Here is a 24,552-nt window from a genome sequence, read left to right on the forward strand (position 1 = left end):
ACATATCGGCATCGTCATTTTTCTGCCGATATTTTCCGCCGATAAAACAGCGCTTTAATTCTGCCTAAACGCTCGATGATTCCCAATAAAAGCAAAGAAAATGTTACATGAAGATAAATATGGCATTTTGTACGAGTTTAAGTAGTTTTCTGATCTTGCCCAGTGAATGTGTAAATTTTAAAAAGCACTGTATTATGTTGTTTCTGCATCTGCCAGCGGGACACTACAATAAGAGTAGACATGAACTCCACTACAGGAGAGACTCGATGTTCTCTGCAATGAGGTGGGAAAAAAAATCTAATATATCGGTGTCGAAATCTGCAATCGGCAAAAAGGGCTGGAAAATATCGACATTCCGGCTCTCGGAAAGGAACAGAGCCATAATTCCCAACACTACTGGTTTATAACGGGCCTACGTCAGCCAAAGATACGGTTCACTGTACAGCTACCTGCGAGGGACATATCTGAAAAACAAAGGCCAGGTCAACATCCTGAGTGTGTGAGCTCTCCAGGTGTATGACATATGAAATAAAGATTTTTTTCCCTTGTGTCAGAGCATTTGATGTATTGATCGCTGTGCATGTAAAGACAGCTTCCACCTACCCCAGCTTTAATGTAACAATGCATCAATTTGTGATTGGGGTTTAGTGATTGCAGGTCCAGACAGAATAAATATACGCATACAGACGAGTTAATAATCATAAAACGACCTTTTCTCTCTTTCACACATAACATAGATCCTGTGTGTTGACCCTCTAACCCCGTTTGTAGTTCATATTCCTGAACATCTCCCCCGGGTGCAGCCACCGAGTTGACCCAGAAATCCACCTAAATACCAAGTGCCCAGCCCCGCTGGGGTGATTAAATGGGGGTGGTATTCACAACAGAACCCAAGTGTCTTAATTCAACCCAATTACAGGTAGGACTGTATATGGAGGAGATGTCAGAGTAAATGTCACTGTACAGTTTTCACGGGTAATTACCTTGCTCCAGTGTGACGAGGGGGCTGTTTGGTTGGGAAGGGATTAGACCGGAGCGAGGAGGGGGGAGAGTAAGTTTCCCATCTGATTCTGGAACTTTCCATCAGCCTGCAAAGTGTTGCAGAGGGCACATTCTACCCGCTTAATTAAGGACTTTGCTTTTACACCAAATGCCAGCGTTTGGCCACAAGGATTAACTTTTAATTACCAACTAATTGCTGACATTTTGAACTCCTGCTTGACGTTTTTTTTTCTCGGTGGATCGCGTTGAGGGCGTCTGTGGCGACTTGCAGCAGCATGGCAGCAGCTGACACTTACACAGAAAGCATCCGGACGAGACTTGAACTTCTGCGTCTCATGTTGCCAGATGCAAACTGCTCTCTCAGGAAGTCATTAAAGCACCTTTTCATCAGCTCGCTGTCACTTTGCTTTAAAAAACTGAACTCCACATTCTTTATTTTATTCCGCCTAATTAAAATAAGAACATGCTGTTCTTTTCCCCAAAATATGTAAGTGCCTCCATGTGGTAGCACTTTATCTGTCAGCCTTGTAAAGCAGCTAACAGATGAGCGGATAGTGTAGCGCTGCAGTGGACCTGGTAGTTGGTCCAGATTACGCTTGTTGGACTCAGAAGGGAGCCGAGGTAGCGCAGGGCGAGCTGTCTGCAAACAAGGATTGCTGCCTCTCTCAGCGAGTGGTGGGATATGCGGACACGGTGAGGGGAGATGCCTGACACTCATCATGTTTTAGCAATTTCGCTGCTCCTCATTATTCCAGACTGAAACTGCCGTCTCTGGAGTATATGTTTGCAGTGCTGACAGATGGAGAAATGGTGATTAGATTTCACGGAGAGAATCAACCAAAGCTGAAGAAAGGGACAATAGAAAATGTACTTTAATGGTTTCCTCTATGGGGAGAGAAGGCAACTTACACGCCACATATCTGAAGATCTGCATGTCAGTGACAGCCCAGGGTCATGTGAACGCTACATCTGCTTTGAAAAGTGTTAGCGAATAACTATTCTCTGATTTAATACAACACTGCATTGAGTCTGGAGATCTCATCTTTGGCACAGTATTCATTTAATCTATTCTGTGCATGAACACAGTGCCTGGTTTCCTTCTGCGTAGAAGTACAGCAAAATAATCTCAAGACTTCCATCTGTGGCACTTCATCAGCTACATTACACTAAAGCCTGCAGAGAGCGGAAAAGCAGCCGCTTAGCTCCGCCTACCCTCTCTGGCAGACCAACCACTGCTGGGTGATGGAGAACGCGTCACTAACTGGGCACCTTCTTGTGATTTCTTCTGTCGCCACAGACACCCAGTCTGTAATTCTGCAAATGCAAAGGCTTTCATCAGTGGGCCATAGGCTCAGTCACCATTGTGTTACCTCATTCGGTGATAGATAGTGACTTAACAGACATTTATTACTTTAAAGCCTTAGTCTTCCTGTGATATTATTTGACCTTGGACTAAACCTTTGCCTAAAAAGCTTATCCAATGATGTTATCACTTACAGAATGTCACCACAATCAAAGCATTTGAATCGTTCACTGATCTGGATAAACTTCCTCGTGCATTTACCTCATCACGTCTAGATTATCGCAACCCTCTGTACAAATATCTTTTCAGTAAGTCTCTCCATCGCCTCCAGCATGTAAAGAACGCTGCAGCTCAGCTTTTACACAGGTCCAAAATATGTCACCTGTAGTGTAAACCGGTCGATTAATTATAGATCATAGAATCATATAATGCCTGCACTCTATATTGACTTTAACTTTAATTAAAAGACTTAACATATCCTATTTAACGGGGCACCACCCTATTTTGATAAAACAGGGAAAACTTATAATGAGTTACCTCATTATTGTAATTCAATCTCATAATCTGAAGGTTGCTACAATCTAGAATTGAGTTTGTTTCGCGGTGTACAGAGGCTTAGTACTTCACACATACAAAACACATAATGCAGATCTTTATAAATGAAGAATGGATTAACTAAACCACTAAATATACACGAGATAAATGAATATGGTGATGAGCATGAAACCGATTAATACAAGGATGAATATGATGAAAGATGGACTGAAAATGAAACCTGTGAAGGGAGCACGCTGCAGCAGCTGAGATATTGGGAGGTATCTTTGCTAAAGCTGTACTCTAGTCCCTAATACCCTTAATACTACCACATCAACTCCGATATACAGTAAAGCAAAGTTAGACCTACTCTGACGGATGAGAGAGTCAACTGCGCTGTCGAGGCGTGTGGAGATCATCGCATGGCCTGGAGCTTTAACCGGGGTAACATCCCTCGGAGCGGGGCCGCACAGCCGGTTCGGTCTCTCTAGATGACGATGTGCAGGTCACTCCGTGTTGTGACTGGTACTGGATGGAGGCTGGGTGCGTCTTCTGGGCTCTGGGTTTGAGGCTTGTCAGAGCGCAAGGATTGGAGCAAAAAGAGAGCTGTTGTATTCAGTTCTTGGAACACAGGGCTAGAACAGCTTGAAGTTTACTTGGAGCAATGTCTACCTGCGAGGTCTTCAGTGTGGCAAGGCGCACCCAGGCTCTGGGCCTTCTCGCGGGGCAAAACTTAAGGGAATAAGGTCCGGAGGAAAAGGGGATGGTGGTGCTCGTCAGTGGCCGGGATGAAGGGTGGAAAAAGGGGAAGAAGCAAGAAGTAAGAGAGAGATCTTGGGGTGTCGTCTCTTATTTAAAGGGTCTTTTCTCCCGAGGGGAGAGAAAGTTTGTCCGGAACTTTCTTATGAAATAAACTATTGCTTCCTAAACTTAAAGTAGTTAATCTCATCTATATACCCCGATGACCAGGTCTGGATCAGGCCTATCTTGACGCCACGCTACACACCATATTACACCTACAGCTTCTTTACATTGGCTCATGTCTTTAGGATCAGTTTTAATATACTTGTATCACTTTGAAGGCCCTGTCTGGCTTTTAACGTACATGTATCTCTGAGCTGCTCTCCCCTTGTGACTGCCAGAGATCCTCGTGTAAAGCTCTGTACGTTTTTCCAAAGTCACTGCAGAAAACAAAAGGTGATTTGCTGTCAGAGCATCCGGACTCATGAGCGGCATGCCTGAGGAGGTTTACTCATTTACACTTGTCTGTTTGCTTTGCTCATTCGTGGTGTCCATTGCTTTGCAGTCTTTGCATGTAAAAGACTATTTAAATTAAGTTTTTTGTAATGAACCAAAGTGACTTGAGGAGGCTATAACTCCAAGCTCATCATTTTTTACTTGGACCTGTGTATCATTAACTCACCTAATGCCTTTAATACATTACACTTAGTTGTCATTAGTGTAGTAAATGGTCTTGGGGTCATATTTTAAAGTTGTTTTTATGATCAATTCATGCTCGCAGCTGTGTTCTCTTTCATCAATGTTATTCACTATAAAACTGCAATTATTACACTAGAATAAACAGTTATGAATGGAGCTCGCGCTGCCGAGGACTCGCTCCTCAGAGACTGGGTTCAGCACCATGGACAGCGCCGCGCTTCAATACGTGCTTATTGGACGCTGGAGGAGCAGCTCGAAGAAAGAGAGAGAGAGAGAGAGAGAGAGAGAGAGAGAGAACTGATCCTGAAACTTTAAGGTGGACTTTTTAAAAGAAAGAAGTCACGCTCTGAACACAGCGGGGTGACTTTAGCGCAGTCTTGTCTTTGAGCCTTACGTTTGTCATCTGCTCGGTCTCCAAGCTCCTCGTGCTCCGCCCTCCTCCTCCTCCTCCTCCCCCCCCTCACCCAGACGTCAGCTGCCGGAGAGCGGGCTACAGTGATTTAAATCCGGACAGAGAGGGAAGGTGTCTGAGTGAGACAGGAGCGTCTCCGGAAACAGTGAGAGTGTGCATTACAGGCTGCCACACGGTGGAGCAAAGACTAACCAAACTTTTCTTTTGAAATTTTCCAACACCCCCCTCCCCCTGAACTGAGACCAAAAGTTTTGACATCCCCAACAAACAAACTTTTTACTATCCTTCATTTCTGTTTGGCTCTACTTTTTTCCACTTGTCATTTCTTTTATAGCAACAAGTGCTGCTGGGCGCGAGCCCCAGCGTGTCTATATGATATTTCTCACACACAGAGAAAAAAAACAGATGCCAACGACACATTAGCCGCCGCTCAGTGCACCGTGGCCGCCCAGTGTGACACCGGACTGCGATGATCGTGTCCAACGTGAGCCTGAGCGGCTGCGCGGGGGTCAACAGCGCTCAGTGTGCCGGAGCCGGGGAAGGGCACCTGGGGGGCGGCTCATACCGGACCACCCTCACCCCGACGGGGAACGTGGTGGTGGCTGTGTGCCTGGGCTTCATCGGCACGTTCGGACTTCTGAACAACCTGCTGGTGCTCGTGCTCTTCTGCCGCTACAAGATGCTGCGGTCTCCCATCAACCTGCTGCTGATTAACATTTCCATCAGCGACCTGCTGGTGTGCGTACTCGGGACTCCGTTCAGCTTCGCGGCCAGCACGCAGGGACGGTGGCTCATAGGAGAGGGCGGCTGCGTGTGGTACGGATTCGCCAACTCGCTCTTTGGTGAGTAGACATGCAGGAATGTGAGAGGGAATGTTCTTATGTGTAATTTGTTTGTGTGTTTCTGTTACATCTGTAGATTCGTATGTATTTCTAATCCAGCTGTGGTTGTCAGTGATGCGTTTACGGAACACTGCGCTTGTTGGATTACATGATGTTAAGCTTCATTTGTGGGGTCGAAATTGATGATTTTGTGAAACTAGATGAATATTTGACTGTGTCATTATACCGCGCGCTGTGATGTGCATGGCGCGTCTTAATGGACATGTGGAACTTTCAGAGAAAAGCCTTAAAATCTGCTTGCCCATATTAGTAACGGGGAAATTGCTTATGCGCCAAATTTGGCGTTACTACACAGATTATTCGGCCAGTTGGTTAGAGGTCTGCGTGATTCCACACAATTGAACAATGTGTTTTCTTTATCTTTTTGGTGTCGTCATCTTTCAGTCACTTATTACAGATGTCGTTTAGGTTTTGGCAAAGGTGCAGATTGTCGGAAAAACAGGAAATACAACATAAGACAGCACAAAAAGTAGTCCGTAGTTAAAAGCGTGCATCTCCACTGTCAACGTCCCCTGATTGTGTCTGCACATGCAGAAGCGCAGGTTATCTCCAGGTGATGAGTTGTTAAGAACAGTGTTGTGTTGCTCTGCATGCTGCGGGACTGGTCATTATCTCCTGCTGTGGCTGCGTGCGAGAATGTCCAAGAACCTCCAAATGTGCACGCGCATGCATGTCCGGGAAAGCATATCTGACTCATTTGTTCAAATGTTCAAACAGAAACTGTGAAAGCTGTCACACAGGATGATTTGGGTGCTGCACGCGCTGCATAGATACTGTATCAGGCAGTGTGCAGCTCGCTATAAAGTGATCGTTAAACGCTTGTTACCATACAGTGTCGCGGCTGAGCCGGAGGCGAGGGAAGCCTCATCACTGTTCATTTAGCTGCCGGAGCATGTCCTCGCGCGGGGCCGTGCACGAGGACACGGTCTCGGGTCCACGAGCAGATGCAACACCAGCATTTGTTGCAGAATAAAGTCACCCGTGGGAAATCTGTTTCGTGAAAGGGGACGCTGGCTCACCTTTGGCTCGCGGAGTGCTCATGTTGATGCAAATGGGGCACAATGATGCAACTGAGGATAAGGCACTTACTCACTCACCTGGAGCGCGGCCAGGCTGGAAGGCTGAGCCAAACGCAAGCTTATAGTGTTCACTGGAGTGCTGTAGAAAAGTTACAAATAAGGAGTTTTGGATTAAACTAACATAAAGTAAGAATAATAATCATTTTTCCGGAGCGTTGCTTCAATAAAAACGTTAAATGTATGTACACGACTCATTTGGATTAAATCAGTTTGATGCTAAACAAGAAAGAAGACTGAAAATTGCTCTTCTATCATCAGCTGTTGTCCTGACGTCTGATTTAAAGGTCTGTAATGAACAGGCTTTCTTGCTATCAGTCCCACTAATTGCTCTAAAAGCTTTCCCAGCCTTACGAGCAACCTTTGAAGCCCGGGCAGCAGAAGTATTGGCTTATAAAAACACTTATTCCTGTTATTGCTCTGCTGTACATTACACAAGCGCTCTATTGCTGTCAAATCAGAGGTGCATACTCCAAAGACAATTTGCTGGTGGTTTGAAACCGGCCTCTTAATGTGACCAGATGCAGCTGGTTTAAGTCTTTTTAGGTTTGAAATTACTGTAATGTTGTGTCTGCAGTCCGGCACAGCCCTTAGAGTGCCAAATATCACGCTTGACTGAATGTGGCGACAATCAGATGTGAGAAACTTCCATCTATATGCATATGATATACAGCAGACTCCACTGCATTCAAAGCGGCTCAATTTGTCAAAATATAACCGATATCTGTCAATCCTCTGGTCATGTTTAAATAATTGATCATGTTTTCATTACTCTTCCGCTTTTTCCCCCCTCATGAACGATTCATAAGACGTCTATATTCATTCATGGTCAGCTCCTTTACAAACATTGGATTAAAATAACACACACATTGTGAACGGCTGCTCACGGGATGGGAAGGAGAAAAAAAAAGGGGGTTTATGAAATATGATGAGGTTCCTGAAATAAAACCTCCGCCTGCCTCCTGCACGTCGGCTGCACGGGGCGCCGTCGTCAGCGGCTGACGCCTGCGTCTGATGAAGTTTCTATACAGGCTCATAAATCTTGCACAAAGGGTTGCCTCTCACTCACTTCAGTGCATCTAATCTCCTCATGGTTAAAGCCTTTCTTAAAGCAGAGCTGCTATTGAGCCATCAATAATCCGACATATAAACAGACCTAATGTCAGAGCTGTACCTGTTGGGTGTTTTCGCCTGATTGACAGCGAGACTGATGATAAGGATCTGACAGAAGAAAAGAATCAGCAGAGACATAACAGATGATTTTGTATTGTCGTTGTGCGCCTGCACCTCTGCGACTGTGTGGCTCGTGGGAATGTGTGTTTGCACATTGACGGCGGAGCATGGATGGATTGTGAGACAACAATGGGCTCCTGGACAAAGGCATGTAAATGGCCCTCCACCTCTCTCACAGGGGAGAGACCAAAGAAGAGATGAGAAGACTATTTGTATCGTTGTCGGCACTTTGTGGGGTTTTGGTCGGTTCATATAAGACACGACCATTTCCCTCCTGCTTCATGTTTTTGTTTGTTACTCCTATTATCAGTTTTTGGCTATCAATATCAAATGTGGTCCAGAGCATCTCTGGATCAACTTGAAATGTAACTATTTGTTTTTTTGATATATCATACCGTGTCAGGCTGTTCCTGCTGTTTGGCCAGCTTATCTTACAAAACGCTGGACGCTCTGTGCTGTCGCTGAGAGCAAGAGCGACCACGCCTCCTTTTGGCTGAAAACAAGTGCCGTTAAAGTGTTAGCGGTAGATTAGACATCACTTGCAGTACCATTCCTTTGAGCTTCTTTACTCATTCTTTACTTCCACGAAGGGCGGTAAAAGGGAGGCTAAAAGAAGAGCTGTGTGTCTTTAGGCTGCCTGCAGAGAGCATGAAAGTGGTATACTTTCCATACCGTGGGACCCGGTGCTGTGCTCCCTCCTGGTTTTCCAAACCAACTGGTCTCCCTAAACCAGCGATCGCTGTGTTTATAACAGCAAGAGCTGCAGTCTGCCTCTGCCACCAGATTCTTCACACATTCACAAATGTAATTCTGTCGGTTTCCACGTCACATCTCATATAAGCTGTGGTGAAAGTGATTGTATGAGCGAGTGCTTCACCAACGCCTCTCAGAAAACTAAATGTACAAAAATGTTTGGATCTGATCACGCTGAGCTTATGTACGGAAACACTCCGTATCATTATCATTTTATCATCATCGTCTACATTACTACAAATGAATACTTTTTAACAGTGACCATGTGACTCAGGTAACACAGTTTAAATACACACAGTGTATGTGTGTGTCAGTTTATGACACCTCCTGTCACAAGACAAGTCATAATATATCTGTTTACCTGACTGGCTGTTGGACTTGGGCTCCTGATAGCTTTAAAACACGACGATATTCTTATTTTAAAGCTCTGATCTCAAAGATTACAGTTGCGTTCTCTTTGGCGGCACCTTATGGCGATAAACAGTAATTGCAGGTGGACACTTCCCAATTAAACCAGACGTCCACGGTTGGCTCCAGTTGTAACTCTTGATTTTCCTCGCTGACGGTCGCTTTCCTTTTTAGACTGTTTGCCTTCATCTGAGCGTCGAGTTTGTTTCTTTTTCTTTGGATTTTCACTTATTGTTGAAGTTGTATCTGTAGTCATCCATCTTTTCTTTGTTTGTTCAGCCATAGTAGATTACTGTTTACTCGCAACACTTGCAGAGACCGGAAAAGCAGCCGCTTAGCTCCGCCTACCCTCTCTGGCAGACCAACCACTGCTGGGTGATGGAAAACGCATTATGGCTCAATCACCATTGTCTTGTGCACCAAATTTTAATTTCAATGCTGCTCATCGATTCCTAAACAAATCTCCCTCAGGCAGAGCCGTCGCAGGGTGGTGCGAGGCCCTGCTGACTGACATGCATGCACATAAATCACGGTCACACGCACGTAACTACAGACAGATTGTGTCTGTGTTTATTCAGTGAGGAGACTGCATCAAAGTTTTTTTATACGGGACGATCCCGAGCCAATGTGAGGGAGAGATGGCGGCAAAACTGTAATCATGCAGCGCAGTGAGCACACAGATCTGTGTGTGTCTCTCATGCTCTGCCCCTGATTCAACAGGGTTGTGAAAAACCTTCATAAAGCATAAAATCTCCACATGCTGTGAATGAGATGAGCTGGAGGTGATTCATGCTAACTTAACAGTTTTCATGCCGCGCGGGGAGGAGACAGACGTTAGTTAGAGGAGCAGTATGACACAGATCTGTGTGTCTCATGCTCTGTACCTGAATCAATAATGTCGCAATCTGTCCGTTTTTCCACGCACAGTTACTATAAATTATAAACTCCGTCTCCACATGCTGTCATGTGTCTATATGATGTGTACTTCATATATTTCACTGATAAACACAGAGCTGTGGAGGAGCATCAGGCTTCATGATCTACTCCCCCGCCCCCTCTCTCCCTCCCTCTGAGCGCCTGTGCAGCAGCTCTCCCCCTCTCTGTGCTGCATCACAGTTGTTTGTATTATAGTATGATGTGTTTTAAAGTCTTATTACGATGCATAATGGGATTGACCAAGAGGAATTTCATTTCAGAATCATGGTGGGTCGACAACAGTCCTGGGTTGCCAGGTCTGAGGTTTTCCAGCAGAATTGGGCTACTTTTTTTTTTAAGATTATTTTTTTGGCTTTTGCCTTTATTTATAGGACAGCTGAAGATAGACAGGAAATGTTGGGAGTAGAGAGTGGGGGATGACATGCACCAAATGATCGGCAGACTTGGAGTCGAACCTGCGATCAGTGCGATGAGGACTACAGCCTCTGTACATGGGGCGCCTGCTCTAACAACTGAGCTAAACCAGCGCCCCAGAATTGGGCTACTTTTGAAGTGTTGCTGCGGACCCTGTGCAAGGCCCTTTAGAGGGGCGAGGCCCTAAGCATGTGACCTGTTTTGACCCTGCCCTTCAAAGAATTGGAAAAAAACCTGGAACCGATAAGCAGAATCGTTAACATCCAAACGATACCCGACCCTAATACGATCACAACTAATTTATACGAAACATGCATTTTTTCTTACCCAGACAGAGTGCCCAGATGCACATCATTTTTATTCCCATGTGTAAATAGGGTCAGAGTGACCATGGGGTATTTGTTGCCATTTGGGCAAAAGGTAGACGTGTAGCAACACCATCTAATGATAAATGACTGTAACTCTGTACATTGGTTCACACTTGGATGTATTTTTGAGGACCCAGAGTGCAGGGTCGTATGAAGTCAATTAAATGAGGGATTCTTGTGAGTGCTGCCAGCAGAACTTTCAGGCGCAAAGCAATCGTCTCGTTTTGTACATGCACGCGTCCTGAACAGAACGACGCAAGTTACATTCAAAGAGTTGGGTTTCTGCAGCACACGAGTCCAGCAGGCTTTTGTCACCAGGCGCCTCTAAAACTTTTCTCCTGCTCAGATTTTCACAGCGTTCGGTAAAGTTAACTAATTGAGTTTTCCCTTACTTATGAGCCTCTTGAACCCGTCAAACTCTTACAATGAAAACATTCTCCTGCACACTACTTCCACTTCCTCTGGGATACTAGTTGGCAATTTCCAGGATTACTTCATTGCAGTCGTATCTCGAGAATAAAGGGATGTGGACGATCTCTGATTGCATCCACTGTCTCGCTAACACGAGTGTTATGCTGAGATTAAGCAGCATGTGAAGATGCGTTACACTGACATCCACAAGGAGCCAATTTATTAAAATCTGCCTGACAGGAGTTTGGCTTCTACAAGCTAAAACAGAGCGGGGGGAATCATGCTCGAGTGTGTGTGTGTGTGAGGGAGGGAGGGCTCGCAGACATCATTAGAGCTCCATTGGCTATGGATGAGTGATTCCTCAATGGTCTCATAAAACCAGAGTGAAGGAAAGAGTGAGGGAGGGTCAGGGAGAGGAAAAGTGAAATTGATTGTTTAGATGAATAACTCCGCGTGCAGCTCTGACAAAGTGACTGTCTGTGAAGCTCCTTTCTATGATGGATGTTCCCTTCGAATTAGAGGGCATCACTGTCAATGATAAAACACATTGTTAGCTTGGTGTTCGCACGTCGTCTTCCTGCTCCCTCTCTGCATTGATTCTTGAGTGACTGAACAGTTGAAGTTCTGCCGCTTTGACTTTGCGCCAAGAGCACCAACTGAAGTGTGGAGTGTGCACGAAAACCCTCTGCACCCCTGTGCTTTGTCCTTTGCCATCAGCCTCCTGGACTCAAACAGCCGCTTCACCTCTTTGCGTCTTCCTCTCTTTGTTACTGAACTTTTATTGTCTTCCGTTCAGCTGTGGAGGAAGAGGATCGTTGCTTGCCACCAGGTCTGCGTGTTCCTGCATACTGCTCCTGCTGCAAGTGCACTCTGCACACAGTCACTGGATTAACCTTGCACTCCCTGCATACTGAAGTCAGCTTTCCGCCGCGCACGCACGCACATGAAACAGCACAGAAACGGTGCAAAGAAATGGACGAACATGTACGGAGGAGAGGAAATGCATATACATGTGCGTCACGCAGGCACAGGCAACACCTGACCTGAGTGATGCTAATTTGTGCGGAAGGTAAGAAGAAAGTCTCAGCGGGGAGAGAGACAGCAGAACAATGCTGCTCTGTGAGAAAGGTCAGAGAGAGAGAGACAGCTAATGAGCCGCTGTGATAAATAGTGAATTAGGGAATCTGAAAGTGGTCAGAAAAATATGTATTTATGGTGACGGGTGTCAGATTTGTGTCTGACATTCAGCGTGAACAGAGGTGGCAAAAGTGCAAGCGTCCTTTAGTCAAGTAGAAGTGCAGATACTTGAAAAAGTAGAAGAACTGATTCGACTTCTTTACTGATGCAAAAGTAAGAAAGTACAGACTCTGAAATGTACTCACTATATGAGAGTAAAAAGGATCCCTCTGAGGGTTATTTAGTAGCAGTGGTTTTCTTTGCAAAGCTAACCTCTCGTCATAATTAGACTGAGACTGTTTAACTTAAATATTAGAGTTGTTCCAATACTGGCCTCCGATACCTGCTTAAATGTGGCATCTGGTATTGGCGGGTACGCCAGTTGATGCGCCAATCCGATACCCTAATGTATAAGCCCTTCTAAAAGTCAACAGGTTAATTATCACACGAACAGTAGTGTGGTGTTAGCGGAGAGTGTGATACAAGTGAAAGCTAACAAAATGTCAACAACCAATAATATTGTCCCTGCAAACAAACTCCTGGGAAAAATGTGTACAAGTTCTCGATTACAGCTTCCAGGGCTCTGCTTCCCATACACACACATTTCTAAAGGTAAGGTGAACGGGTCTACCTGTTGCCTCGCCACCCGGCTAGCTCTTTCTCTGCATTGGTACGTTCAGTCTGTCTTTGGTATTTGGATGAATAGGGAGTCGTGCTGTGCAGCACAGCTCTTATGGACGTCTGACTTGGCGCTGGAGGGCGGGGAGTAGCGCCGTCCTCTCGGCCTTCATACACTCATCATGCTGCAGTGTGTGCTGCTGTTTCAGGTGGTTGCTTCTTGCTGAACATCACTTGCCCTAAACCCAAATACCTCAGCTTATTTTGAGCTTGTAATGAAAAATAACAAAGAGGCTTTCATGAGGACAGCTACGTATTGTCTTCCCATTTTCAACAGCTGCTGTAACCACGACAACCACAGACGCATTCAGCTGAAAGTCACCAGCTAGCATGGTCACTCGTTGAACTGAAACACCGGTCTCTGTCGTTTACTCTTCCACGCTAAACTGCCGCTGCAAGGTAGGCGCTCATGACATGCCAACTCCCCCAAAAGTTAAGCCAGACCTCTCTATCGCCCCCTGGGGGAGCGGCTGTTAGTTTAGGGAGCACTTGATTTGATATGATGAGTTTTGTACGGAAGGATTTATTGTGTAGCCCTTGTGCTGACAATAATTTGGAACAAATACTCAGTAACAAAGTTTCTCCGTGATGGCACTCGCATACATTTCTTCCGGCTGCAGCCTCTCACACCTGTTTCGAAGTCAGCCGATTACTTCTACCAAGCAATAGAGGACAGCCAACCAGGAGTGATATGGCAATATGTATTTTTTTCATCCTGCTGCTATCAGAGGGATACTTGTTATTGGCCGTTAGTCCGAAGTCCAAGAATCAGAAATGGTATAAGGAAGGAAAAAATTAATGCAGAACATCTCAGCTTCGGTCGAGCTCCCATTTTGGTTTGGTTTGTCTTGATACCTCTTTCAGGAAGTCTTTGTCATGTTATATGTTATATTGTCTTTTAGGTCTGTTATACTGTGATATTGGAGGATGGATACGCCGAGGAATAGTTTTTTACATGTGTTATTGTCCCATACATTTAGGTTCAAACCGGTCTGGATGTTGGAGATGGCGGCCCGCAATGGTGTGAATTAATAGTTGATAATTCCGGTGAGATGCATGAAAGATAAATTAATGAAGTCTGTTTTGAAAATGTATGGAGTATAAAGTACAAATACTTTCGTTCAAATGTGTGGGGTTAAAGTAAAAACATCAAAAGTATCAACGTCGTTACAGTTACTAAGCATTTGCACTTTCCCACCTCTGTGTGTGAATAATCTCCATGTTTGCATTTTGATGTTGTTGTTCTTTTTGTTCCTGCTCAGTGGTGTCACAGTCGTTCTGTGTACCTGTGCTGACTGAGAGAAAAGACTCCGGGATGAGATTTACGGAGCAGAAACAGCTTTATCCAATCCGGTGTTTTTCATTCAAACGGCCTTTTCCTGGATAAACGGTATCAGACAGGTGATGCTGAATCTGACACTTCTAACAGACAAATAAGACGGATGGAGGGAGGGAGCGCTGGCAGTGGCAGCAGAGATTTGTTTTATTACAGACATTATCAGATCAGAGGATGTTTCATTTTCGAATATTAGATTCAGCCGCTGCCATTGATCCTGACGGAGAGAACAAGGAGACGGATGGAGGGGGAAGTTTGATTTCAGGCGTTATGAAGTTACAGAATTGTTTGGGTGTCTCTCTCGGTGACATCGGCTGGAATAAAGACTTCCCTGTTGCCTCTAAGCTGCGTTAGAAAAGAAAGAGCTGCTCTGATCAGCTGATTTAATCAAGTTTTCATAATCATGATCATTTACAACTTAGACTGAAGAGTCCTGGGGCAGAAGGTTCCTCCTGTATTAAATCCTGATGCCTCTGTTTGTGATTTATGGAGGAAAGCTGCTAATTACTTTTTTGCAATTTTGAGAAAGTATGACTTGATTTGTCTCCTCATTTAAAGCCGGTTAATGAGCTTTAGAGACATTTAGACGAGATGGTATCAGTCTGTCATCTTAAAGATGTTTAACACACAAACTTACAACCACAGTTTGGCAGTGAAGGCCTCACAGAATTTACTGTAAAGTGCAGGAATCAGGTTCTTGTTGACGCAGTATTCGCTGCTTTTACTGTCAGTTGTATAAGGAAACCATAGCGTGTGTATTATACTGTTCATACTATTAGGGAAGCACAGAACTAATCCAGTACACTGCATCAGCGGATCCAATAGAAAGTAACTTAGTGAGAGGTTCAGGTACGGGTCGGATGTAAACGATCCAAATTAATTACACTTTCGTTTTCAGTCGCAAGTGTTTTTGCTCTCAGTTACATTCTTAAAGTCATACAAGGCTGCTGAGCATTAGTACAGGTGCACTCCCCGGGCCCATGTGACTCATATAGATTTAGGGGATACAGATTTAACATTTGGGAAATAAGATGACTGGTGTTGGATAAGCTCCGGTATCAGTAGATGCCTCATGTTGAGGCATCTTAATGTGTGAGGAAATGTTGGGTTGGTGCATCCTTACATACTTTAAACACAGGCAGACAGAGACGCTTGTTCAATTTTTGAACTTATCTAACAAAATATGTCAGTTGTCATTGTCTCCAAAAACTACACATACACTTTTTCATCTGACACCTCAATCAGCAGAAAAACAACAACTTTACTTATAAATGTTAGAAAGGAGCAGAAATCTCTACGCTCGTCCGCCATCACTACAGTACTTAAAGTAATAATCTTGAAGATTTTCATGTAAATAAATGTCTGTTAAGTCGCTATCTATCGCCGAATGAGGTAACACAATGTTGATTGAGCCTATGGCCCACTGATGAAAGCCTTTGCATTTGCAGTATTACAGACTGGGTGTCTGTGGCGACTTTTGTGGAATAAATCACAAGCGGCGCCCAGTTAGTGACGCGTTTTCCATCACCCAGCAGTGGTTGGTCTGCCAGAGAGGGTAGGCGGAGCTAAGCGGCTGCTTTTCCACTCTCTGCAAGTGTTGCGAGTAAACAGTAATCTACTATGGCTGAACACACAAAGAAAAGATCGATGACTACAGATACAACTTCAAAAATAAGTGAAAATCCAAAGAAAAAGAAACAAACTCGACGCTCAGATGAAGGCAAACAGTCCATGTGATGTGGTCAAAAGCTCCAGAGTCAGCAAGAATATTGGCCTTGGTTGGAGGATACTTTGTCTTAATCAAATACGTTTTTTTCATGCAGCTTTGCGCCTGAACCTGATACAAGGTCAAGAGCAAACGGTCAAGCTCCACTTGGTTTAGGTTAGGAAAAAAAATCCTCATCATCTTACAAGAATGGATTTTTGGCTGATAGGACAGGAGGAACTAACAGCGTTTCAAGTATCCACTTCACAGGTCTTCTTGACCCTCCACTTGCCCTGACCTCCTCTTTCAGAGCAGTAAAATGTCGTGTTGCTTCAACTCTGGCTCCTGGCAGACAAAATTCACAACTATCTCTCTCAAGCCTCTGTGAAATGTATCCACTGTTTAGGTCCGTTGAACCAGTGCAGGTTTTAGCTAAACTGCAGTAAAAGCTACTTCTATCAGGCTGTTGTACAAGAGGATAAGTGCTGCTTCTGCTCCGTACCAGTGTTCACAGATGGCACACTTAATGAACACTTAATCACAAAGATCTTGGCTTAAAGATGAGATCAGGAGGTCCACATGTTGTAAGAAGACTCTGCAGAGAGTTTTAAGTAGCTCAACATTATCTACTATAAAGTCTTGTGTACATCAAACTTTAGGACTCCCCGTTCAGCAGGAGGAAGAATAGAGCACGGGCCGCAGCGAGCAGTGTTAAAGCCTCTTTGGTCAGAATACGGGAAATCTGTTTGGGATTGGTTGCTATGAGTCGTGAGCTCAGATCAAACAGAAACACAAGTGGGTTTGTTGTAAAACTGTGTTGACTCTGTAATATTGCAGTTACAGAGCTAATAAAAGTGCCGGAAAAGCTACATGAACTCAATATCTGGGGGCAACAGACGAGCATTATGCCTCGCTGTGCCAAACAGACTCTGCAGGCTCGGTGTGTGCAGCTTGGTCAACGTGTTTACACACAGAGAAAACAGGAAATCATTCTGCAAAAGCATCACGAAAGCTAAAATGCGCTCCTGTCTTTTTCTTTAACTCCTAATGTCCTCTCTTCTTTGTTTTCCCTTTCATTCATTCATCGTGCTGCTTACAAAGCGCTTGGTCCTCGGTGAAAGGCTCGTACCGCCCTCTAAAAAAAAAAAAAAAAAGCATCCGCCTCAAGTCCGCTTCACTGCCAGCGAAAATCGATGGGCGTGAAGGATGGCCTCGTGGATCATAATGGCTTAAAAACAAATACCGAGCAGGATCAAAAGGCTAAGGGGTCAGCTCGAACACTGAGCTCCGAGCTCCTGCTGCTCTGCCTGAAACACAGAGACAGATAGAAATATTGAGATAGAGCGTGTGTTCATTTAGAGGTTAAAGAAGGATAACAAAGCTCCTGTTTCACTGCAGACGAGCCACAGGTAGTTCTGCTGTTAGTGATTTAGCAGTGTGTCTCTGCTGCAGGACCCGGCATGTGAGCTTTATATTAGATCATTCCAACACCCTGTAGCTTTATTACGCTGCACTTTTCACTCTGTCAATTACTTTTTTAAAACCAGAAGCTGCTCTCGCTCTGCAGCGTCAAACCATAAAACTCATTTTAGCTGCACTTTTGAGTTCAGAGGGAGCTGGGAAGCTTTAAATCACAGGGACTGTGGATGTTTTCCTCGCTAGAGCAGATAACATTTGGACGGGCGGTGCTTCTCTGTCTCCATGTGACAGCCCCATTAAATGTGAAGTACAATAGCATGGGTATAAAAAGGAACAGCACCTGTGCATGCTGTCTGCAGTTTAAATCTGTTAACTATGTCCTGTATGTAATGGTCATGTATGTGCCCATCTTCCCTGCAGGCATCGTGTCCCTGATCTCCCTGGCCGTCCTCTCCTATGAGCGCTACAGCACCATGATGGCCCCCACCGAGGCCGACTCCTCCAACTACTGTAAGATCTCCCTGGGCATCACCCTGTCATGGGTCTACTCGCTCATCTGGACCCTGCCGCCGCTCTTCGGCTGGAGCAGCTACGGCCCCGAGGGTCCCGGGACCACCTGCTCGGTCGACTGGTCGGCCAAGACGGCGAACAACATTTCTTACATCATCTGCCTGTTTGTGTTCTGCCTCATCGTGCCGTTCCTGGTGATCGTGTTCTGCTACGGGAAGCTGCTGTGCGCCATCAGACAGGTGAGTGAATACGGGGCTGGGGAAGGCTCACATAGAGCTGACATCACCTGCATGAATGAGTCTAGGCTCACAGTCAATACCCTATAAACCCTGATACTTTAGGAGACAGACTCATTGGTGAGGGCTGTAAACAACTCAAATGGATTCCGACAAGGTAAGCAGACAGACAGAGAGCATTAATAATGAAATACATTCCCCCCTCTCTCTCCTTTTCCATCATAAAGTCAGCAGGACAGAAGGTAAATGGTCGTAGTGGTGCTTTTATGTGAGAGCACCATGTATTGACCACTTACCCTGGCCTGAGTGTGAACCCAAAGACACTTTGTCATGTTGACAGAATGGGGCAGGGATCGAACCACCGACTCTGTGAACCACATCCCACTGTGATTACCTAGTTAAACTCCACACAGTATGACTGTGCCTTTGTTTATGATGATGATATTAACAGTGCATCAAATAACTGTATTAGGGCTGCAACAACTAATCGATTCAATCGATTAAAATGGATGATTAAAATAGTTGGCGACAAATATCATCGATTAGTTGGGTCTTTGTTATCATGCTGGCTTGTGTCAATCACGTGATGAATTACAGGAAGTTAAAACATCTCTGGTCTCCTCTGGGATAAACATGAGTTATTTTACAATGAGGAGTATCTGTTTGTGGTGCAGTGCTGATGATGTGTTCACGTCTGGTACATGAGTGTCCGTTTCTACTGACAAACGCACGGTTACGGTTTCTAACCTTCATTTAAAAACAAACGTAACAGAGGAAAGCGTGGGACAGTATACCGTAGTAGTAAAGCTGTTAATAAGCTAACACCACTGGTAAAGCTATTTTAACGCTAACTCTTGTTAAAGCTAATGCCCGGCTTCATTAAACCGTCAAAACATGGAGAGAAAACTAACGGAAAGTATTTCTGTCCGTCACGTTGTGTTTTAATTAGCAGACGGCAGCTTAAGCTATCGCTAATTAGCTGAAATTCGGTGGGAGAGACTCTGGAGTGTAACATAACGTTACAGAGTTTTTGAATATTTCATGTCATTAGTCAGAAACAGACTAAAGTGAATCTTTTATTTATTCACAACAGAAACTTGAGCAGGGTCTGATTAAATATATTGGTGTGTTACATTTCCTTATTATACTCAGTTCATGGCTGCATCCTCAATGTCCTTTTTTCATTGTAGTGGCCCGTCTGTACTTTCCTTTTACATGTGAAATTATTAAGTAAGTCAAGATAATTAAGATATTAATGATCTCATTAATGATATATATAGTTACATTATTGATATATCAACATTGCATTGTACAAGAAAACAAGATATAATTTGTGTGTTGAATAAAATGCTGGAAATACTAAAAGAGCTTTTTTTGTTTCTATCTGATTATTAATCGATTAATCAAAGTAGTTGCAGCCCTCGACTGCATGTGAAAGGTGTTGGTTGATGACCTCACCCTGCAGCTCCCATCAGCTCGTTGTTGTTTTTTATGGCCTGCAAATTCACTGTTTTGGTTCACTCTGCCAGCTGTCATGGCAAAATTAGTAGCTCTACACTACGAGACTGACACCAAACAACATACAAGGTTAGTGACTAGACAATGAACAAAGTAACTAAAGCACAAAATATTTCCCACAGGAGGAGGAGGAGGCCAAAACAGAGCTAAAAGAGAGTAATTTATTTATTTGGTTTACATTGACCGTAGGCAGACACAATCAAAATAAATGTTCCATGTAACGCAGCCTTTCCCAAACTTAAGAGTGCTGCGGCCCACTTAATAAAGTTGCCCCAAACGCTCAGCTCTCGTTTAGTATGTTTTCACCCACGATTCTATTCTCACAAGAGCAGGCAAGTCAAGTGTAGAGGAGGTTGTAGGTAACACATCAAAAACCAATGTGGTACTGAATGACATCGACACCAACAGATGCCTTTAAAATCTTTAAAACAGCTCCAGAAGAAGGTCCATATTTTCCAATGAGACTTTGAACCTGTGTGTTTCTCTGATGAGCATGTGTGGAGACTTTACCCGCAACAGGTACGTGAGGGGTACAAATGAAAAAAAGAAAAATATAAAATTGGTGGGCAAGTATACTTGGGTTGTTGCATATATACCTGGGAGGCCCGGCCAGGTATAATCTATGTGTGGGAAACGTTACAGCTTTATTTCATAATCAGAAAAATACTCAGTGAAGGTTGGCCTTTGGAAATGCGACCCACCTTCAGTACCACTGATGTAACGTATTTTTAACAGGCCATCTGGTCTTGTCAGGCTGATTGACGTTGCCATCCTCTATCACCAATGTCTGACAGTCATTAACCAAGGTGCCCTCAACCATCATACCATTGAGATTTAAAGCCCGCCAGTTATAAAATCGAAGCGCACCTCAGATAGCAGCAGAGCAGGCTGTAACGACACGTTATCCACCGTCTAGTTCGAGAGTGGTTAAGCAGACTGCCAGTCATCACAAGAGCAGAGAGCGTCAGGGCAGCCTACAGACCGTCCTGCTGTACCGAAGGTTCCGCTGCCCTCCGTTTCTATCACACTTTTGTTTTTCTTAGTGTTTGTCTTTCGCTACCCAAATGTTCTGTGTTATAACCATAATGCTTTAATAAAAATAAAGCTCATACACATAGGATGGCATCATTACAACCACAGCTGATGATTCGGCAGGTGCTAGCAACGTCTAAGCATTAACAGAAAGCCGGGACGTATTAATTTAAAAAAACAAAAGCAGCAACAATGGAAATAACTTGTATCAAAGCCTCTTGATAGAGCTTTAAATCAATTAACAAAATAAAGAGTACTCAAATATAGTACTAAACTCTTGAATAGAGAATGAGAACAAAACAGCACATAGTGTCTTTCGTTGAGCAACTAAATCTATCCTCTAAAAATGTTCTTAGTGCTTTACAACACAGCTGTTCTCAGGCGGTTACACCAACATTTCCAGTTGAAGCAGCTTCTCTCCCAAAGGTGCGAGCCAGAAGACTAAAACCTGCAGCTGCAGCTTTATGAACACTTTTTTTCAGGCCATTTTTAGGCTTTATTTCATTTTTCTTTTTTTTAATGACCTTCCATTTGAAAGGCTGTTTTAAAGCAGAGCTAATTACGGTTGTGAATCATAAATTGTGGCAATATCACACTAGAATTACCATCAGTGCCATCGCTGTAAGACCATAAAGTCTCTGGGACTTACTGGAGCTGCATTCTGATGGGTCACACGCCATTTGGTTTACAGATTTATATACATCACCTTAAGGAACGCAGTGACTAGATTGGTGTGTTAAATATACGGGGTGAGTCAGAAAGAATCAAGCCCCAGTATATCAAGATTCTCAAGGTAGGAAATCAGTTTAAAGTCAATGTGACACTTTTTGGTCCCACTTTTAGAGCTTTCCAAACTTAAGAAATCACTTCTATATCTGCTTATATCCAGGAAGGCTGCAGAGGTGTCCCAGCTGATCAGGAGACACCAGGAGATGGAGTTCAGGCAGAGACATGCATTTATAGGTGGAGAGATGTTCATTGATCACTTTGAGCTTATTAAATGATAAGGTTTCTGCAAAATTTAAATCATTTTCTGACAGATCTCACAGCCTCACAGCGACAGTGAAAATGTAGCTTTGAAACAGCGATCATTTCATTTTGTTCGGGTTAAAAGTTTCTGCAGTGATCAATCAAATTTTCGATGCACGTACAGCCTTCAGATAACGCGGTGTCGTTTATTTCCCGTCACTAAAGGTAAAGCTATGGGGGAAAATTGCATCTTAACAAATTGTCGGTTTATTTAATAAAAAAAAGAACTGTTAACTTACCCATTACTCCTAGCCTCTAGCTTATTGTTTTGATGTGGCGCAAAGGACAGGTGACGTAGTATAAAGAGCCGGAACATTAGAGATGGAAGTTTGGAGAGACGGACGTGCCAAACAAACATGGTCTTTCATCCAGGAGACTGAGGTTTGATTCCTATTAAATGTTGACTTCTTTCTTTAGTAACTTCACATATGTATGTGAGATGAACGTAAATGTTTCCTAAACCTGACCTATAACTGACCTTAAGTACTTTTCTTTCACCCTTTGAACCTAACGAGCATGGGTGGAACCCAGATACAAGCGGCCAAACAAGTTTCCTCCAAAAGGTGTCTGGGCTCTGCCTTAGGGATAGGGTAAGGAGCTCAGACATCCGGGGGGAGCTCGGAGTAGAGACGCTACTCCTTCGCATTGAAAAGAGCCTGGTGAGGTGGTTTGGGCATCTGTTTAGGATACTCCCTGGGTGCCATCCTTTGGACGTTTTCCAGGCACGTCAAACTGGGAGGTGACCCCAGGGCAGACCCAGGGCTTGCTGGAGGGGCTATATATCTCGTCTGGCTGGGGAACACCTCGGAATCCCCCAGGAGGAGCTGGGGAGTGTGGCTGGGAAGAGGGAGGGTCACCTTGCTTAGCCTGCTGCCACTGCGACCATGCCCCAAATAAGCGGAAGATAATGGATAGATGGGACCAGATTTTGATTTTGGAAGTGTTCTGGTTTCTGTTTGTTGACCAATTATGTGTCAGCAGGATTTGGTTGTTTGCAGGACAAACGTTCCATGTGGAGACCAAAAGGATGGACCACAATCCACTCTAATACCATCCCGGCTCCCTACGGTGGTCATCTGATGACGAGTTTCATTATTATTATTAATCTCTATAAACAGACGTCTGTATGCAAGTGCAACCTACAATCAGCTTCCAACTCCATTCTCGCTTCTCTAGTTGCTTGTCGGACTGTTAACAACGCAGCGCATGGAAAAGGAAGTCTTGGCAGGAAGCAGAAGAAGTGGAAGTTGGCCATCACTCCGAAAGGCAATATCGTTGTTGATTGCTTTATTTTGAAAATTTAACCAGACTTTGAAACTTATACAAGCTTTCTTGACAGTAGAGCCCTGCCGTGCCAAAGTGACACCAGAGTGGGTCCTTAATAGTCGTATCTTGAAGCTTAGGGCCACAGAACAAGCTGCCAAAATTGTGGAATTGGGATTGAGAGCATGTTGATATACTGAGCTAATATCGGCAGTGTAATTGATAGGGCAGACTCACAGCTAAATCAAATTATCTTTTATTTCTGTTGAGGGCAATTGCAAATGTTCATGGGCAGCTGCTTTGGTTAATGTTATTACAAAATGCACTCGTTGCTTTTCACTTGGTTTAGAATTTTACTCTGAGGTCAGAGTGGTTTTGTCTCGTAGGTTCATTTTCCCTGTGATTCCTGCAAGTGATTCTGTGATGCATAATGCATAATAAATACGGGCCCAGATTATGTTCATTAAACATGCAGCAGGAGATGTCTGCAGCGAGGTGAGGAGGACAGCTGATCATTCAGAGTCTTTTTCGCCCCGTGGCTGTGAACTGTGGCATGATGTAACCCATGTTTGGGTTTTCACACACTGTCCCACTCTGACTGACTGGAGCAATATTGGGGGAGACAGTGTGGAAGGCAGCGCTCGTTCTCTCTCCAGGGAGGCCGCGACACACACACACACACACACACACACACACACACACACCACACACACAGAAAATACACAGTTGCACAGTTTGCAAGGACAGGTCCCAGAGCAATTTTCCAGGGCTACAACTCACTCAGACTCAGTAAGCATTATGTCTTCTCAGGTAAACAATGAGTTGTGAATGTGTGTGTGTGTGTGTGTGTGTGTGTGTGTGTGTGTGTGTGTGTGTGTGTGTATGTGTGTGTGTGTGTGTGTATGTGTTTGCATGAGCATGCTTGTGCTCTGTCTTATTTAATGAACTGGTCTAGATTCTTGTTTGAGGCTTTGATGCATCTAAAGATTGCCAAGATTAACTGACTTTGTTCCCTCCTGTCTTGATCGTTGATTGTGTTGTATTAACTCTCAGATTTGCTTTGGACAAAAGTGTTTGCTAAATGAAATTGTAACATTGTAAAATTAATAATCTAAAAGAGATGTGGACTTGAGACTTCGTGACCTGGACTCAAGTTGACGCGAGTCACTGTTTTGATGACTTGCGACTTGACTTGAAATTAAAAAAAAGACTTGAGACTCGACTTGGACTTGCAAGTTAATGACTTGAGACTTGACTTGAGGCATGATGACTCGGATGACTTAAGTGTGTTCATAAGTTTGAATGTTAGCTGTTAAATATAAAACAATAAAATTAAACATTATCAAGTTTCTGTCTAACTATCAAGTATGTACGCAGCGCAAACTGGGAATCATGATTAGACGACTCAAAAAGCTCCCCGGTATGTGATTGTCATGATTGGAGGACTGACCGTCAGTC

At 44.1% G+C, this 24,552-nt stretch overlaps 1 protein-coding gene across 1 annotated transcript in view; it reads left to right on the forward strand.

The window, feature by feature from the left end:
* Window positions 1–5,160: 5,160 nt before the first annotated feature.
* The window catches only part of LOC138611817 (vertebrate ancient opsin-like), a 71,231-nt gene continuing 51,839 nt past the window's right edge, over window positions 5,161–24,552 (forward strand). Inside the window, exons 1-2 of the mRNA XM_069685061.1 lie at window positions 5,161–5,533; window positions 17,927–18,255. Coding sequence (XP_069541162.1) covers window positions 5,161–5,533; window positions 17,927–18,255 — 702 coding nt within the window. The remainder of the gene's footprint in view (window positions 5,534–17,926; window positions 18,256–24,552) is intronic.

This window comes from Semicossyphus pulcher, unplaced genomic scaffold (assembly GCF_022749685.1).
Source record: "Semicossyphus pulcher isolate SPU_LCO1_2020_fin unplaced genomic scaffold, fSemPul1.0.p SCAF_7, whole genome shotgun sequence".
Taxonomy (NCBI): Eukaryota; Metazoa; Chordata; class Actinopteri; order Labriformes; family Labridae; genus Semicossyphus; species Semicossyphus pulcher.